The sequence below is a fragment of the Ruditapes philippinarum genome, unplaced genomic scaffold (assembly GCF_026571515.1).
Source record: "Ruditapes philippinarum isolate M1 unplaced genomic scaffold, ASM2657151v2 ctg9946_1_1_1_1, whole genome shotgun sequence".
Lineage (NCBI taxonomy): Eukaryota > Metazoa > Mollusca > Bivalvia > Venerida > Veneridae > Ruditapes > Ruditapes philippinarum.
In genome coordinates this window covers 4,587-23,058 of record NW_026862747.1, presented here as the reverse complement: position 1 = coordinate 23,058, position 18,472 = coordinate 4,587, and the positions used below count along the sequence as shown (strand labels likewise).

The following is an 18,472-nucleotide window of genomic DNA, read 5'->3' as shown; positions in this document are numbered from 1 at the left end:
TCTGGGAATTTTGACATATCTCCTAATAGATATTTTTTGTTTCTAAGACGTAATATTTTGCACATACTAAGATTAGCATATCACAGAACTATTCCTAAAAAATGAATAGAATCAGACAACAATAGCCGGAAATAGCAGTAACCATAGCAACACTATAACGCCGCACCGGAGCAGTTCGACTCTAAAGAAAGGTATAACGCGCTACACTAATAATATTTCGTAATTTTGATAACGTAAAAAATGCGCGAAAACGCTGGTCAGCAGCGGAACGTCATGACGTCATTTCCTGAAAATATCATAACGTTATTTAAATTCTTAATGGATCAACATTGTTTTTAAAGTTGTTGCCCAGAGCCACTGAGTAAACAACATGACGTCGATAGGTGACGTTGAATTGCGAAGCATCGTGAAATGTTGTGTTGCGCTGGAATAGTCTTCCACAGAAACAATGAAAATGATCAATTCTACAGGAAAATACAAGAAATGCAGTCCGGCTACAGTGTATAGATGGCATGCTCGTTTTAAAGAAGGAAGAAACTCGATCGAAGACGATCCTAGATGCGGTCGGCAGTCTGTTGTTGCATGTTCAATTAAGGACTCGGTAAAAGACATGATAAATTGCGACAGAAGAACGACAGTTAGAGCTATTGCAGATGAACTTTGCGTATCAGTTTCTACTGTACACGGAATACTTACAAAAGAGCTCGGTATGTCTAAAGTGAGTGCACGTTGGGTACCACGGTTGCTAAAGGACAATGAAAAGGATTGTCGGGTGCGATGCTCTCAGGCATTTCTATCACGCTATGACGCCGAAGGTGATGAGTTCTTAGACAGAATAATAACAACTGACGAAACTTGGCTCCACCACTTTGATCCAGAGACTAAGGCTATGTCATCGGTATGGAAAACCCCGCGTACACCTCCCCCAAAGAAAGCCCGGGTGCAGAAAAGTGCGGGAAAACACATGTTTATTTTCTTCATGGACCGGCACGGGATGATTCTGCAACACAGAGTTCCGGATGGTCAAACTGTCACGGCGGCTTACTATTCAAAGGTAACTAAAAGTATACATTTCTAATTATAATATATTTTAAAACATATTTATTGATAAACATATAATATTATAAACATAATATTTATAAAAATTAAACATTTAAAATATAAAAGTTTTGAGTAGGATAAGTAAAATCAAATTTTTAACCGCATGCGTTTTTTACAGGTTCTGAGGCGGGATCTCGTTAACGCGTTACGGAAGAAGCGCCTCCACATGGACCATGACCGCATCATACTTCATCAAGACAATGCGCCGGCCCACAGAGCGGAATCTACCCAGTTAGAGATCAGCCTCTTGGGGTTTGAGATCTTAGAGCACCCTCCATACAGCCCGGACCTCGCTCCGATTTACTTCCGTGTGTTCCCGGAGCTCAAATCACAGCTGCGTGGAAAACGCTTTGACTCAGCTGACGATCTTGTTAAGCATACGCAAGCTATAGTCTCGTCCTTTACCGATAGCTGGTACGTGGAAACATACAATAAGTGGATCAGCCGACACAGGAAATGCATCGAAATTGCAGGTGACTACGTTGAAAAGGTGCGACGATCGATGGACTTAAACGTCGCATAACATTGCAAATGACGTCGGCGTGCTCCGGGTGTTTGTTATATGGTTATTTACTATTTTTATTATGTTTTAGTTTCTGTGTGTATGATGATGATATTTTCAAATACTGTACAGTATATATTGAAATAAATGCGTATATATTTATATTTACGCTAACCCGACTACAACGTGTGCTATAAAACAATTCTCAGAACTTCCCGAACAACCCACGTATTTTGTGTATTTGTTATCATATAAAGGATTATTGATATATTTAACAGATATGCTCTTATTTAAAAGCTATCAATATAATTAATAGAATAAAAATTACCAAAACGGTAGATATGGCTGTTAAATGAAAATGTCCTTTCAATGGTATCCAGACATCTTTTTAATAGTAAATGTATATCATTGTTATATTAATACGATTCATATATCAAACACTAACGGAAGTAAGTTTTCTGATTTTACTGCCAGTCAGGTAGATAAAGGAATACATAATGCACTCCAAATGCGAGTATATGCATAAAACTATATGTTTTGTTCATTGAAAATTTTAGCCGAAAGATTATTTAGAGAGCACTTAAGTAATTTAACTTGTTTTATTTCCAGGAAGGTTATTCAAACGAAATGCTCTGCCTGCATTGTATTTAACTCAATTGACATATTAAAGATTGAAAATAAACACCAGACTGATATACTTTAGAGCCAAAATTGTTTTCTTAGTTATGCAGTACGTCAATCATAACTCGATGGGCGGGATTTAGTTTCCGAATAATAATTAGGTTTCTGTCTTATTTTATAATAATAAAAAAGTAAAGTCGACATGCTGATACAGGTGTTGTCAAGATTCTATTTTGTCCATAAAAGTCATGGTAAAACACGCCATGTCGCACATATATATATATCAACATGACCACATATAAATTATCACGGACCACGGCATCTCGGGGCATCTTCAAGCTTCAATACTTATGGGATAATCAGCGCCCTTCGACGCGATATCTACGAAGAACACACTACATACAAAAATTAAAACAATAATTTTCGCTAGTATATGTTTCCTTGTTCTCAAGAAAAGGCGCTCGAGAAACTAGCGAAATTTAAAACATGCGAAATTTAGTACTCATGTTCGTGAAGTTGGCAGCTTAGCAGCCTAGCAGCCTGAAGTTGGCAGCCTAGAAGCCTGGCATCCTAGCAACCTGAAGTTAGCAGTCTAGCAGCCTGGCACCAAGCAGCCTTAAGAAAACTAAGAATAGTACAAGCATGAAAACTGTAGGAAATGCATAAGTAGCACTTCCTTAGATCATTCCACGCCTTTTTTCAATGTTGTGATCTTTATTTTCTAAGATGTTGAACTTTATCTTAACACTTTTTTCATTCTGACGCTTCGAAATTTTTGAAGTTAGCAGCCTAGCAGCCGAGCAGCTTAGCAGCCTAAAGAAAACAAGAAAACTAGAAAAAGATAGTACAAACATCGAAAATAGTCGGAAATGAATCTGCAGCACATACTTAGTCCATTCAACTTCTTATTTCAATATCGGGATCTTTATTTTTTAAAATATTGAACTTTTATTTTTCATTCTGACGCTTCGAAATTTGTGAAGTTAACAGCCTAGCAGTCTGGCAGTCTAGCAGCCTACAGAAAACTAAGGATAGTACAAACATGAAAACAGTCGGAAATGAATCGGTAGCACATACTTAGACCATTCCACGTATTATATAATATCGCGATCTTTATTTTTTAAAATATTGAACTTTTTTTTCTTTTTGACGCTTCGAAATTTGTAAAGTTAGCAGTCAAGCAGCCTGGCAGCCTAGCAGCCTGAAGTTGGCAGCCTAGCAGTCTACAGCAAACTAAGGATAGTACAAACATAAAAACCATCGGAAATGAATCGGAAGCACATACTTAGACCATTCCACGTCTTATTTCAATATCGGGAACTTTATTTCTTAAAATATTGAAAATCTTTTTTCTTCATTCTGACGCTTCGAAATTTGTAAAGTTAGCAGCCTAGCAGCCTGGCAGTGTAGGAGCACGTTTGTTTCGGACCACATTTGTCTCATGAGGTGTGCCAGATGTATTCGTAAACATTAATATTTGCAAAAAAATAGAAATGAGACAGATGTGTTCGACACACAATAGAAAGTACACTCGAAGCACATTTGTCTCACATTCTTCCATAAAATTCTAAAACCCCGTCAGTTTCCTGGCAACCAGTTTTTGTTCTGTGTTATCTGTATTTATAATACCGTTTTTAGGTAACTTCCGTTCAATCAAAAACTTCCTACATCTGCAGTCATATATAAACTTAAAGAATATCCCTGTTCTGTGTGTCACAATGAAAATTTCTACCAGTGCAGTATCCAGAACCCAAGCACATAAGCAGCCAGAGTTTTATCGTTATCAATTGTGACACGTTTCTTTCCGATGCTCAAAGATTTATAAATGATTTAGGAATTATTCTAAGTAACAAGAACGTAGTATCTACGGTGGCATAAAAGGGACTTAGGGTTTTCTTATTTATAATGTGCGCACGCAAAAGCTTTTACGTGGCCACTTGATACTTGTAGGTGCGAACGCGATAGCTGTTAGTTCGAAAGGAAGAGTTATTGCGTGCGCACGCGATAACTATTACGTGCGCACGCGGATAGATATTCTGCATTTGGACCCTTGCATTAATAGTACGACGCTCCGAGTGAGTATCAAACCTACAGCGGTTAGGGGCAAGTAGTTTCTTTTTGAAATCACCCGGCCACGGAGACCACTAAATGATCTAAGGAAGGAAATGATATGACCATCCCACACATATAAAAAAATATCGCCATTTTCAGAGAAGTGCTGCTGTCATATCCGCCATTGAAAAAAGCACTTACAACTTGCATGAGTTCCTAAAAGAATCCGGGTAATGCAATAATTATGGAATATCGGACCTCGCAGAATCGGCGAGACACGACATTCCGACGAGACCAGAAGCTAGGCACGATATTGTTACACGAGATCTATCAATGACGAAGTATCCCGTACCACGAAATTTTACAAATGAGATAAGGATTTGTTTTATATAAAATATAAATGGGATACTATTTAGCGGTATATTGTTTCTTTCGCGTCGAAGCAAGACGCGAGATTCCGGCGAGATGCGAAACGAGTCACGATATTGTATCGTTCAAATATCGCCTGATTACGGTGTTCCGTAACATTTTTGTCTCCCTGAAACCATTATACACGTTGGTACAATGGTGATTTCAAGCGTGAATTTACGATAGTGAAAAAACGACGGAACGATGATGAAACAACGATGGCACGATGGTGAAATCACAATGATGCGATGACACGATGATGAAAATAATATTGCGTTTTCATCATAATGCCATTGCAGTTTCATCGTCGTACCATCACATTTTCACCATCGTACTATCACGTTTTCATCATCGTGCCATCGTTGTTTCACTATCGTACCATTGTTGTTTTACCATCGTACATTCGTTGTTTCACTTTATCGCGTTTTCATCATCATGCCATTGTGTCATCGCGCTTTTACCATTGTATCATCGTGAACGGGATTCCGTATGTTTCAGTGTTCGCCTTCAGCTTTAGCCAATCATATTTCTTGAATGAGAGATATTAGAATTGAAAGTTCCATTGTAGGTTTTATGTTTAAGATTTTATAAAAAAAAAACAACATTTGCAAACAAGTTGTTGATTACATTTGACATCAGGTAAAACGACGAACCTCGAAAAAAAAGTATGTATAAGGCAAATGTGCTTTCTTGTCCATTAAAAAACATGAGACAAATGTGCTTTCTTGATCGGAGCTTATTTGTCAAACAAATGAGTTTTTTAGGTAGACATTTGAGGTCCTATTTGTCTCATTTGGGACAAATGCGACCGCATCGGTCTTACGTAAGAAAAATATGCTCCGAGACAAATGTGCTTCTTCATGGCAGCCTAGCAGCCTAAAGAAAACTAAGGATAATGCAAACGTGAAAACCGTCGGAAATGAATCGGTAGCACATACTTAGACCATTCTACGTCTGATTTCAATATCGCGATCTTTATTTTTTAAAATATTGAACTTTTTTTTTTCATTTTGACCCTTCGAAATTTGTGAAGTAAGCAGCCTAACAGCCTGACAGCCTAAAGAAAACCAAGAGTGGTACAAAGATGAAAACGGTTGGAAATACATCAGTAACACTTCTTTAGATCAATCCACGCCTCTTTTTCAATATCGTGATCTTTATCTTGTAAGATGTTGAACTTTATCTTAACATATTTTTTTCATTCTGACGCTTCGAAATTTGTGAAGTTAGCAGTCTAGCATAGCAGCCTGACAGCCAGGCAGCCTAAAGAAAACTAAGGATAGTACAAACATTAAAACCGTCGGAAATGAATCGGTAGCACATACTAAGACCATTCCACGTCTTATTTCAATATCGGGATCTTTATTTTTCAAAATATTGAAATATTTAATTTTCATTCTGACGCTTTGAAAACTTGTGAAGTTAGCAGCCTAGCAGCCTAAAGAAAATCAAGGATAGTACAAACATGAAAACCGTCGGAAATGAATTGGTAGCACAAACTTAGACCATTCCACGTCTTATTTCAATATCGCGATCTTTATTATTAAAATTATTGTGGTATTTTAAAAATGATGCGGTTTTTGTTGTTGTTTTTTGTGTGTGTTTTTTTTCAGATTACATTTTCTTGTATGATATTGTTGAATCGTAAAATTACATCAACGAACATAGTAAAATGACTATCAATATGTACAATAACCTGTTGTAACAAAATAAAATAAAATGAAAGTCAAAATATGTAAATTTAAGATTTATGATGATATTCTCAACATTCCTGTACGATAGCCTGACCAGGAGCGTAGCTAGCGTAACGCACTTTTGTGCGTAACATTTATCGAGAAAAATGAAAATTATATAAATTATCTTATGTAGCAAAACATAATTATGTTTTTAAATTCAAAGTTTCACCATTTTCGTGTTTACATGTTGAATTATTCTTAAGCCGGTGCTAGCGTGCGTCGACGGTAACTTGCACTTTACATAACCGTCCACGAACAGACTCAATCATACAGAATTCTGGAAAAAGGTATCAGGTTTCAGTTATATTATCTGAACATTTAAATATACGAACTGATTTTGAGTATGATTAAGTTCCGATGGAAGTAAACAAAAACTGGCAATTGTATATTATTATAGACTCTAGTGGTGGTTGAGGTAAGTATAAATTGATTTTAGATTTAAAAAAAGGTCTATTGAATGCCATTTGACAATGAAATTGGAAATAAATTAGAACTAAATGAACAAGAAAATTAAAGAAAAGAACACACAGAGATTTGATATTGAGAAATGTTTTATTAGCAATTAGCTTTAAACATATATAAAAAATTATATGATATAAAATATTTATTGTTCTAATATATTGCTCATAGAAATAATTGTAAAACTGTGTCTTTTTTTGGCACAGCCACCAAAACAAATCAAACATAAAAATGAATGTAATGGTTTTGCGCTGTAAAGGAATTACAGTAAACCACATTTGTCAATATGCATCAGTTAGAAGATGTATAGACTAAATCACATGCAATGCAAAACTTTATGCATGTATATCATAATGTGAATAAGGTTTTCACAATTTAATCAATAAATGGACATTTCAACAAAACTACAAACAAATATGAGTGCATATGTTTACTGGAGGATAATTTTTATGTTGTCGTTCAAATGCAACAAATATTACAGCATCTGTTTTCAACATGAATATTTTTATGTCAAAATGACAACGTCGCGAACGAGAAGAGTATATGTAAGTACATAACAATTCATATAACACCTTTCATGAAAATTTTGCCTCTGATGTTTACTTTTTGAAATTGATAACGATTAAATTTATACTTAAACAATTGTTTTCTGAATTCTTAGATATAGATATCATCTCTTTTTTTAAAGTCCCCTTTTCAAGTTTTGCCGTTTTGAGCGTTATTTTGCTTACACCCTTAACTGTGAAATAAATCAAAACGTATAGAGTGATTGATAATTTCATGTTTTCCAATTCCTAGTCATTTCTGTAACGGATACGAATCTGTCAACAATTATTTATTGTTTGTAACAACCCTCGAACAAGTTTCCGTTTAAAACTTTCAAATCCAAGTATAGCCCATGCAGTCACATATAATAACTTTATGGCACCAAACACTAATTTATGAATGGTGGACAATCCGTCACTTTGGGAGGATTGAAATCACTACGCTCGGTTTCACGCCAAATTCTATAGAATTGCTAAAAATCATGTATGTTTTGTGATTGATATTGTTACTGTGTATATACCACACTTGCAAAACAGTATATTTGTATATAATTATGCAAAATAAAACAATTTTCAAACATCGAAGAATATGTTAAATGTGTACTGCAAATATTTGTGCACATTATATTTAAATAAATATATATATATCAATAAATTATATGAATTCTTTTCTTTTTGGAAAATTTGACTTAGAATTTATAGAATATAAATTTCTGATTACCTCCCTTTATTTACATGAAATGTTAAATTCAGTAATATCTTTATAAATAATGCTTGTTGGAACTAACAATATTGACAAATCTTAATTTCAGCATCATATTTATGAAATAAAACCATGAAAAAAAGTGTTACAGGATCCAATCTTAATTTTCAAAGCAAACGATCGTTTATGTTACTTGTTTAAAATTAATGTCATCATCGCCATCTAATGCTCATTTTGTACATAATCTTCCTAGCTCTAGTCTTCATTTATTTTGATAAAGTTGTCTAAAATTGAGCAATGTGGAAAACAGAATTTAATATTCAAGGTAGTTATTAAGAAATTTTTGTTTAAAATGAAATTTTATATCACCTCATGAGCTTCAGAAACAGCATTTTCACTCGTGCGCTACTCGCGAAAGCTCATCAACTCCCACCCCGAATCAAAATCGAATCAAATAATGACAACAGAAAAAGCAAGAACATTACATTCTACTCTGCATAATAGTTAATCTGAATAGATACAAAACAAACATTAGAATAATCTATGAATAAAGAAAAAATGTATGCGTTCTTTAAATCGAAAACAATTAAGAAAAACAACTTGCGTTCATTTAGTCAAATTGTAAGAATATTGAAAAATGAAGGGAAGCGATTGATGTTTCATATGACTACCAAGTCTAAACAACATTTATACTGTGTGACCTTGCAAATTAATGTTGCTACGGTTTTTGTTCATATATAGCAACAATTCTTAAATTGGTCTTGTGAAGTCTGAAAAATGCACTGCATTCAAAACCGACATGTAAATCTTTATAGTGTTGCAAATCATGTGATTTACGGAAGCTCAGCTGTAAAACGTTTTAGTAAGTGGAGACAATATCATAATAAAACATTATATATGTTATTACCCTGACTATAGGGTGCATCAAACAATAATATTTCAATTAAAATGTCATCTACCAACAAAAGTATATAGCAATATCTTAAACGGTTATTTCAACATAGATAATCCCTAGTCTCCGTTACAGTTAAGATAATGGGCAATCATTCTTGCGCGAATGTGCCAATTGTGCTGATTGTGAAGGTTGTGCATGTACAACTTGTTGTGCATGTTGTGCCGATTCAAGATTGCTTTTCCATTCCAATAGTCTAATTTTCTTAGCCATATCACTAATTTCAGCGTCTCGTCTAGCCAGTTTTTCTTCGAAGAATTCAGCTTTGTTTGCCGCTTCTCTTTCTTCTTGTGCCTTTCGAACAATAGCCAATTGTTCATCGTGTTGTTTTCTTTGTCTTCCAAGTTCCTCTTGAGAATGTTTAAGTGCCTTCTCTTGTGCTTCTTTAAAATCAGCTTCAAGCTTTTTCTGTCGTTTCTCCAATTCAACTTTATAAACCAAAGCATTTAGAATTTACATCCTTTTTGTGAGAAACAAGTGCAACTTATGTAAGAGAAATTGTAACGAAACAAGTTAAGATATGCAATACTTGTAAATAATTACAAAACTTTACAGTAAAATTAACAGAAAATATAATGATATCAGCAATGCTTAAATTTTTAAAATAATGGTTATGAAAACAAAAAAATAATTCAGACAAAAATGCAGACTCGGTTTGATTGAGTGCTTTTGTTAGAAGCAATGTAAAATGCAATTTCTCTCTCGCTATTTAGCACCGGCTTAACATATGTTCATTATATCAATATATCAATATTCGAAAAAAAATACAGAAAAAACCCACCGAAACGCCATACAACCCCCCCCCCCCCCCCACAAAAACCCCAAACAAAACAAAATTACAAATGGAAAACGAACAATACAGGCAATAACCTCCCAAAGCAAACAAATAACAAACAGATACAAAACACAAATACATATAGACACACAGAAAATAAACTTAACACGCACGCACGTGCGATAACGTGTAAGGGTAAGAGCACGCACACACATCCGCACATACAATTAAAAATCTATTGATATGTAGTACAGACATTTACCTTTTTGCTCTTGGTATGAGATGGACTTATCATCAATCATAATAGCCTCACTTTCTGATTGCCGTGTCGCCAGAAAATCACGCTTAGCCTTATTTATCTGCAAAATCATACTTAAAAGTAAAATAAGTTCCAAAATTAAAAAATAATCGCGGCATAAATGATGTTTTATTCGGTCAGTAAATGTGAATGTGAATCATCAAGAAACAAGGAGATTCTCCGAGAGACACGAAGGCAAGATAACATAAAATGGCAGACAAGAATTGAACTACATTAAATAGTATAATATACTAATTTAAGTTGGACAAGTACATAGCTAAATCCTACATTGGACGAGGCTCAGCTATAAGCGAGACCAATTGAATCAGTATTGTACACAACATTATATTTTCACGCTTAAAAGTCGAGCACAATATAGACTTGATATGGATTATTTCGGACTAGGAAAATGAAAAAGAGGCCAGAAAGAGTACATTATTGATTTGAAAATTAATTTCAGACTCAAGAAATGAAACACGACTGAGTTAATTAAATTGAATCTAAGGGTATTTAGTTTTGGAAGATCATAAGTTGCACACGTTGCAAAATCTTTTGTTGTTTTTTAAAACAGTGGAAACAGTCAGTACTAGTATTTACAAACCTTCTAGGCTACTTAAGAATAAATAAGTGAAATTGCATATTGCTTGGCAGAATGCATATAATATATTATTTTTGTAACTTGCCTATAATCCTCTTATTAAGGTTATCATTGAAATAACAATTTCTCTGTCATCATTTCATTTCCATCAGTGTTAAAGTACAAAAGGTTAATATGTTTGGTAGTTCAGAGACAAAAAAGAAATTTATTAATTTGTGATAAGAATTTTCTTAAAACTTACAAAATTAAAACAAATCTCTTATCTATCAAGCATGTTTTGTTATTTTATTTTCAGTCATGAAAAGTTTTAAACAAACCTACTGAACATACTTTTTTGTACATATTGTTATGTTTCAATCAATAAACTTACTGCAATTACCTACAACAAAGGAACATAATATGAATGAAAGGTCTTTCATTTCGCACATACAACTAAAGTTAACAATCGGTTTCATAGCATTTCAGCAATATTTACACAACGACAGGAAATAAAATAGTGAACACAAATTTGAAATAAAATCAGGTGTTGCTTGTAACAGTGTCTTTAAAATGATGGCCTAAGACGTGCAAAATACTTATTTTCAATGGCAGACAACTAGAATTATTATATGCTGACCCCAATTATGTTCCTCTTTAATCATGCAAAGAATTGAATTATTTTTACTAGTTTAAATTCTAACTTTTTGAGTGTAATCTTTGAATATCAAATTACAATTTGAATCCTTAAAATTAAGCAATGTCCATTTGGAGATAACTTGTACTTCATAGAAGAATATCAATAAATGGAAATAATCCACTGAATATACAAAGACGATAATATAATACTTTGGTTGTAGCATTTCCATGGTATTTTTACTTTAAAGACACATATACATATAAAGTCTTATAACATACCAATTTTAATTATAATGGATATATATGATATATTATATGAATTACCTGCATACGGTCTGTTTGTTCGTTGTCTTGTTCGTTTTCGTACATTTCTACGACACTTTGCATATCTCTTTTGTATTTTTCGAATCCTCCAGATACTATGTATGTCCGCTTGTCTATGTTGCGTTCTACTTTTTGGTAGATGTCAGTAATTCTCATCAAACATTTTTCGTAAACCTTTTTGTCATTTTTCGCCTCAAATTCCTTGAATATGTTTTCCGTCTCAGCCTAAAATAACATTAACTCTAATACAACGTAATGCTAACGATTATTGTCTTGCTGTTGTTGTTGCTAACTTGTACCCTATGTCAAAATTAATAAGAGTTTATTTTGTAATGTGTGAAGATTTATCTAATAAAAACCTACAATTTGTTATTAATTTGAATAATATTATAAAAGCGTATCTAATTTGTAATTGGAACACAAGAAATCGCAGTATATTTAAGAAATACAACAATGAATGCAAGGAAAAAATGAAATCGCAGACTATTGAGTATGGACATAAGAGATTAAATCTCTCATGTCCTCGGCGACATTTTAGTCACAGTTTAATGTAGAGAAACATTTATGCGGGAAAAGTTCATTCAAGTCAACGAAATTGAAGGACATAAATAAAATTATACTCAAACTAAAAGAAAAGAACTCTACGTAAAATAAGATAGATGAGGAATATTTTAAACATGAAATCTTTTTTGTAATGCAACCTGAATAAATAATTTATAGAGGCATTTGAAGTGCAATATATATAATAAACTATGTAAAATGCTACATACTACTTGTACACATGTACTTATTTGGATAACTAAAAAATGTTTTGCATTGTCATATATCATAACAGATTTGACAATAAATTATTAACATTCGCACTAGAAAATCAATTAAATTTTAATACAAATGAATATTCGTGCTACCTTAAGATAATCTTACCTTAAACATAGCAACACGGACTTTCAAGGTGATATTTGAAGATGTTTTCCGAATTTATTTTACAAAAATGTTAAGGATATTAATTCAACGTTTTTCTTGTTGCAATGATATTGAACTTCAAAACATCCAATACCATCGGTGTATTTTTTACATTGCTCATGATGTTCATTTCATGAAACGTTGTTTTTTGTTCAGTTAGTACCGATATCCCGTAAAGCCCTTGACAATTGGTTATATATATGTGTGTGACCAAAGGATTTTGCACCGATTTGCCAATAAACTTTAAAACTGTTGATAACAGTATCATCTACAGCAGAGCTATTGAGAGTAAATCGCAACATGGGACATTTTTGTAACATAATAATGGAGAATATTGAGCAGGTATTCATGCAAGCTAAAAAATTTGTGTTACAAGCAACAAAAGACGTTTCCTAGAGCTATGTCCTCTGCTCGCTTAACTTTTTCAACTCTCGAGTACAAAATATTTAGTAGATGATCGGAGTATGCGTTTGTTATATGGCCCTGTAATGAAAACGTTGTTTTCTTGACATGCAGTGATGGAATAAGCTATATTCATATGTATTATGAAGAAGTAACTTTCCTGTAGAAATATAAAGTGGCAAGAATTTAAACAAAAGAAATATGATAGTAATTTTTAAATATAATTCTTCTGTTAGATCCATCAAATGTGTTAAAGTCGTTAATACACGTCATAAATGGATCAGAAAATGATAATCGGCCATCAAGACCATTACCCATTCTTCCGGTCCTACTCTGCCATGTATTTACCTCTAAATCCTATACGGAGTATCTATATTAAAATCGTTTTTATTATTTTATCTTTTGTTTTAAAAAAAATGGAAAAGTTTCTTCCGGTGAATCAGAGTAATTAACTTTTGATGAAAAAGCATCAGATAAAGAAGTTATGAACAAGATCTGCATTTATTTGGTTTAAACATCTTATAGATTAAAGTTATCATGAAATCAGACAAGTTTAAATAAATTATAGTAAAAACCTAACAAATAATACGAAATAAAAGAATATATTGTACGCATCATTAAAACAGTACAATCTGTTTTCATATTGCCATCCTGGTCTGTAAATAAAATGTATCTAGTGTTTATATCTTTTCCCCGTACTGTAACTAGTCCGTGTCGGAGAAGTATAAGCTCATCAATGTTATTGTTTTTTATCCTTACTGATTCGATTCGATCTATTTGAATGACTTTGTCAAGACAAAAGTGTAAACAAGGGAAGCAATTGTTCTTATAATTTAGGATATTTGAAAAGGAATCTGTTTTTATGTAATTTCAAATTTAATGTAATAAACATTTCAGTAAGCTCAACATATATTTTACATAAAACATCGAGATAGATTATCATTTCCATTAATAAATTGCTTATTTCATAATTAATATTATTCTAAATCAATTAGGTAATCAACATGCAGTAAATTAAACACTGATTTTCTTTATGGAAACAAAATATGTTACCTTGACAGCCATTTCTACAACATGATCCTCATCGAACAACAGTTTCGAATTCAAATCAGCGAGAATGGAATATTGGAAAGAAAACTTCTTCTCTATAAGTTGAGTTTTATTCCCAACAGGCATTTTTAGTTTCCCAAGCTCATCATGGAATCTGTCAATCGCATCTTTTGCATGTTTTTCATTTTCTTGTTTTGACATAATGGTGAGAGCATCATCTATACAAGGAACTGCGCCGATCTTAACGGATGTTACAAAACAATCCAGTAATCCTTGTAACACTGCAAAGAAATAAGAAAAAAATGGAATCAAAGAACAAATAAGTTAATTAAATGTTTTATATCTTTAACATATCAATATTAGCTTTATGAGATACTTTTAGTGCTACCCTTCTGTGATGTCATATTTTTTTCCAGTTCTTCGCGATCATTTATTCAAGCACTTTACGTGTTCAATTTTGAATGCCGCTCAAGTCGGTGCCCAGGGGCGTAAGTTATGTTTTCAATCACTCAATGAAACTGATTGAAACTCTCAAAATATATTTTAACACATTTAATGAAACTTTCGTGTAATGTAAATTCATAAACATGCTTCCAAATCATGCGAATTTTCATGATTTAAAATAAATGTTTTAAAAAGTAAAATATTGTTAACTGAATAAAAAGGTAATTTAAACACTGCAAACGACAATTACAATCACCTAAAGTAAGATGAAGAGTCAAACTATGAAAAAAGAGTAGGAAAGGTCAAAATACACTGTATGAAGAAAAAATCCTAACTGCGTTTATCACGCGGTAAGGGCATGGTGATAAAAAATACATCGCTTATGTATTTTCATGTGAATCCTGTTCTTAAAAAATTCGAACATTTATTTCAAGTTTTATTTTCTTAAAATATTTTGGCTTATCTGGAGGCCTGCAACTTTAATACCTTTGGAAAGCTTTTCTAATTTCAAAGTGATATATCATAAAAAAGTCAATATTTACGTACTGCGTCCAGAAACTGGTTTTCTATTTTGCAGCATCTTTACTGGGCGTTTATATATATATTCTGTAAACTTTTTCGTCTCACAAACAAAGTCGCTGGAAAGGGCTTCTTCTTTAGCCAGTGCGAGGTTTTTCATTGTCTGCCTTTGTGCTGGTATATCAAAGGTGAACGCTTTTCGATTTGTAAAATACTTTTTTATGCATTGCCTAGGTCTATTGTATGCTTGGTCTAACTTGCCAGTTTCTGTTCTCTTTTCTTTGAGACAGTGCTCAATATATTCGTCTTCGTTGCACTCTTTTCCGTCTATTACAAGATCAAGAGTAAAATCACGGATGCACAAGACAAAGTCGGGCATTAATAAATCAAAATTGTCATCAGTTTTGTCTGTGACTGAAATCCTCAAGTTTTCAGACATTTTGGTGATGAATCTACATTAGCTAAGGAAAACGATTATTAATGCCATTTTACTTACACACCATTATCAACCATAGCTAAATTAACTTACAAGTTATATGTGTGCTTTTATCTTATTGTTTAAGCAAATGATAATATCTACTAGACATAAAACATTACAAAGTTGTATTTCACTTAGAAACCATTTATCACTTAATTCGGTTATTATTTATGTATTCTGATCTTATACTCCCCATAATGAATATCATTTTTGACCATGTGAAAATACGGCATCCTAAGTATGAGTAGTGTTTTAGATCTGCCTGTCGCACCTGTCATGTTTAACTGGTTAAATTCGTTAAATAATGACACATACTTATTGTTATACAGTAACTGATGATGAAAACGGAAGTCTATTGTTTGACTATTCAAACAAAAGATATCGTAGACACGAAAAACACACTAGGCTGCAAACAACTAAATTCTCTGGCTGTCACGGTCACTTTGTGTAAACGTCGAAATATCAAAGGCTGCCTCGGGGGAAAAAAGGCGCCATTTTATTTTTGAGACACTAAACGAAGTAACCATATGTTATAATGTGACAAGTACTGCTACCTATGTAACATTAAAAAATTCTTAGTCACGTGGTACATTTGCATTAAAAGTAAGAACAACTCCAATATGGGAAATTAACATTGTGCATATTTATAAAATTATGTAATCATTAAAATATAGCATTCATTTCTTATTGTAAAATTTGACTTAAACGTTATAGAAAATATTTTTTTTATTAAAATGTAATGTTAAATTCGGAAATATCTTTATAAGTAATGCTTTTTGGAACCTACAATATTAATAAATCTTAATTTGAACACCATATTTATGATTTAAAGCCAAAAAATGTGTTACAGGATCTTTAACACGGTAATCAAGTCATATATGTATTTGTTTAAACGGTACTTTAATAATTCTTAGATATCAAACATTTACTTTGTTTTTTTTTTATGATAGATAACACTTTTTTCGTATATTGTTACTTCCCGACAACAATTGCAAAACATATATGACATTTGAGAAACTGTTGTCTGTTAGGACCCTACCGTACACGATAAGATAGCATGTAATCGGAAAAAATACATTTGAAATACAAGATAATGTCATCTTGTCATAAAGAAACAGAATTAATGTTAAAACCCCTTTTTTAAACTTTCAGATGCTGGTCTTTTACTTATCTCGTTCCAGGTTATATAATTTTCTAACCGAATTTTGGTAAAAAATCGACCGAACCCATTCAACGGATAAACATGACATTTGATCTTGACAACCAATGTGATCCATAGATCATTGTCATATTTAAATCATTCTGTCTCCCGGTATTTTCAGTGTTCTATTGCCACAGCATGAATCAAACCTGTCCATTATAATAATGAACGACTTATCAAAAGTAAGGACAATATAAGATAAATTTGTTCTTGATGGTCAAGGTCATACTTGAATAATCATAATGTCTGCTGTTTTACGTAAGTGTACTTTTGCGAAACAATAATTATAATTCATGAATGAATAACACATATATGACAATTTCAGCAAAACACCAACATTTGACCTTGACAGTCAAGACAATTTATAATTCAAGGTCATTATTTTATACATTATTTTTATATATTTTTTTTTTCAAATTTTCAATTTGTTATTTTGATCAATTTTGCTTAAAATCAGTAAATTTATAACAAAGCTATGGCAATGTAATGCTAAATTTGATAATTATACGTCGATGGTCAAAGCAATTTAAAAATAAGTTGGTCCATTATAAAAATATATAATACCATTACCATAGATGAATTTATTGATAGTATTCAGTATTTAGTATCAAAAGTGACAGCAACCACACAATACATTTATATGAATGTCGTTGGTGTAACACATATAATTTGAAATCATATATCTATAAAAATATCAGAAAATAAATTGTTCTAGAGCAGAATATTGTCATTTTCCAGAAAATTATCATACTAAGTCCCTTACCACTCTTATCAACTTCTACAAAGAAATATTTCATAACAAGACAAGAAATAATTTTTGTTTGTTTTTGTTTCTTTCAATATAAGAGAAATTTATGGAAAATGTGTCAATTGAAGACCAAATCCACTTTAAAGGTCAAGGTCACATTTGATTTATTCAATATAAGGATTTGTTATATGTTTTCATTTGTCCAAGTATGAATCAAATCTATAGTTGTTAATAAATTTATATAATTTGGCCTTGATGGTCCATGTCACTCTTGTTCAATTTCATTTTTGTCCCAGCTTTGTTATAAAGTTTCTTTTGTCCAAGTATAGATCTAAATCAAATACGTAAATTCATTTAATTTTTAGCTTCAGCAAAATAGAACTGGTCGTTCAGAAAGTGGCGGCAGTTAATCCAACGACCGGTTGACTGAACAATCCATATTGATATCACAGTTAAATGTAGCTGACTGAACTGAATCAAATCACGTTTTGACATCTAATTTGATTGCTCACACTGAATCAGATGTCATTTGTGTTAATGAAACCCATATGAAAAACAATCAAACCATTAATGTTGAAGGTTATCGATTTTATGTACACAATAGAAAATCAATTTAAGTAAATCCAACAAAAGGTTCACGGGGTGTAGGAAAGATTATTATGATCAATGAATTAAAAGTTGACGTCATTGATAAGGCATATGACGGCATATTAGGGATCATTCCATTTAGGTCAATGACTAACAGCCACTCAATTGTAATATATTCTGTATATCTTTCACAGAAAACTCGCCCTGGGGACGCAACGCAACGGACTTTTTTGCACATTTATTTACCTGTTATCAGAGAGAGACGCAAAATTTGTTTTTGGGGACGTCAACTCAAAAATCGGGAAATTTTCAGATATAATTTCGAATGTGAATGGAATTCCTTGAAGATCGCTTTTCGTCAAAACTGTTTATCGACACGGAAATACCTTT

At 32.6% G+C, this 18,472-nt stretch overlaps 1 protein-coding gene across 1 annotated transcript; it reads right to left on the bottom strand.

The window, feature by feature from the left end:
* Positions 1-9,154: 9,154 nt before the first annotated feature.
* Positions 9,155-15,506, bottom strand: LOC132720087 (guanylate-binding protein 2-like). Its single transcript, XM_060704077.1, has 6 exons — positions 15,095-15,506; positions 14,108-14,385; positions 11,690-11,914; positions 11,121-11,129; positions 10,117-10,213; positions 9,155-9,507 (listed from the first exon to the last, which is right to left on the bottom strand). Exons 1-6 carry the CDS (start codon positions 15,504-15,506, stop codon positions 9,155-9,157), a joined length of 1,374 nt encoding a protein of 457 aa, XP_060560060.1.
* Positions 15,507-18,472: the final 2,966 nt, after the last annotated feature.

Coding starts and splice junctions, on each gene's coding strand:
- LOC132720087 (XM_060704077.1), bottom strand. CDS start 15,506: ATGTCTGAAAACTTGAGGATTTCAGTCACAGACAAAACTGATGACAAT. Junction 14,386..15,094: donor AAAACCAGTTTCTGGACGCA/GTACGTAAATAT, acceptor ATTTCTTTGCAG/TGTTACAAGGATTACTGGAT. Junction 11,915..14,107: donor TTGTAGAAATGGCTGTCAAG/GTAACATATTTT, acceptor ATGTTATTTTAG/GCTGAGACGGAAAACATATT.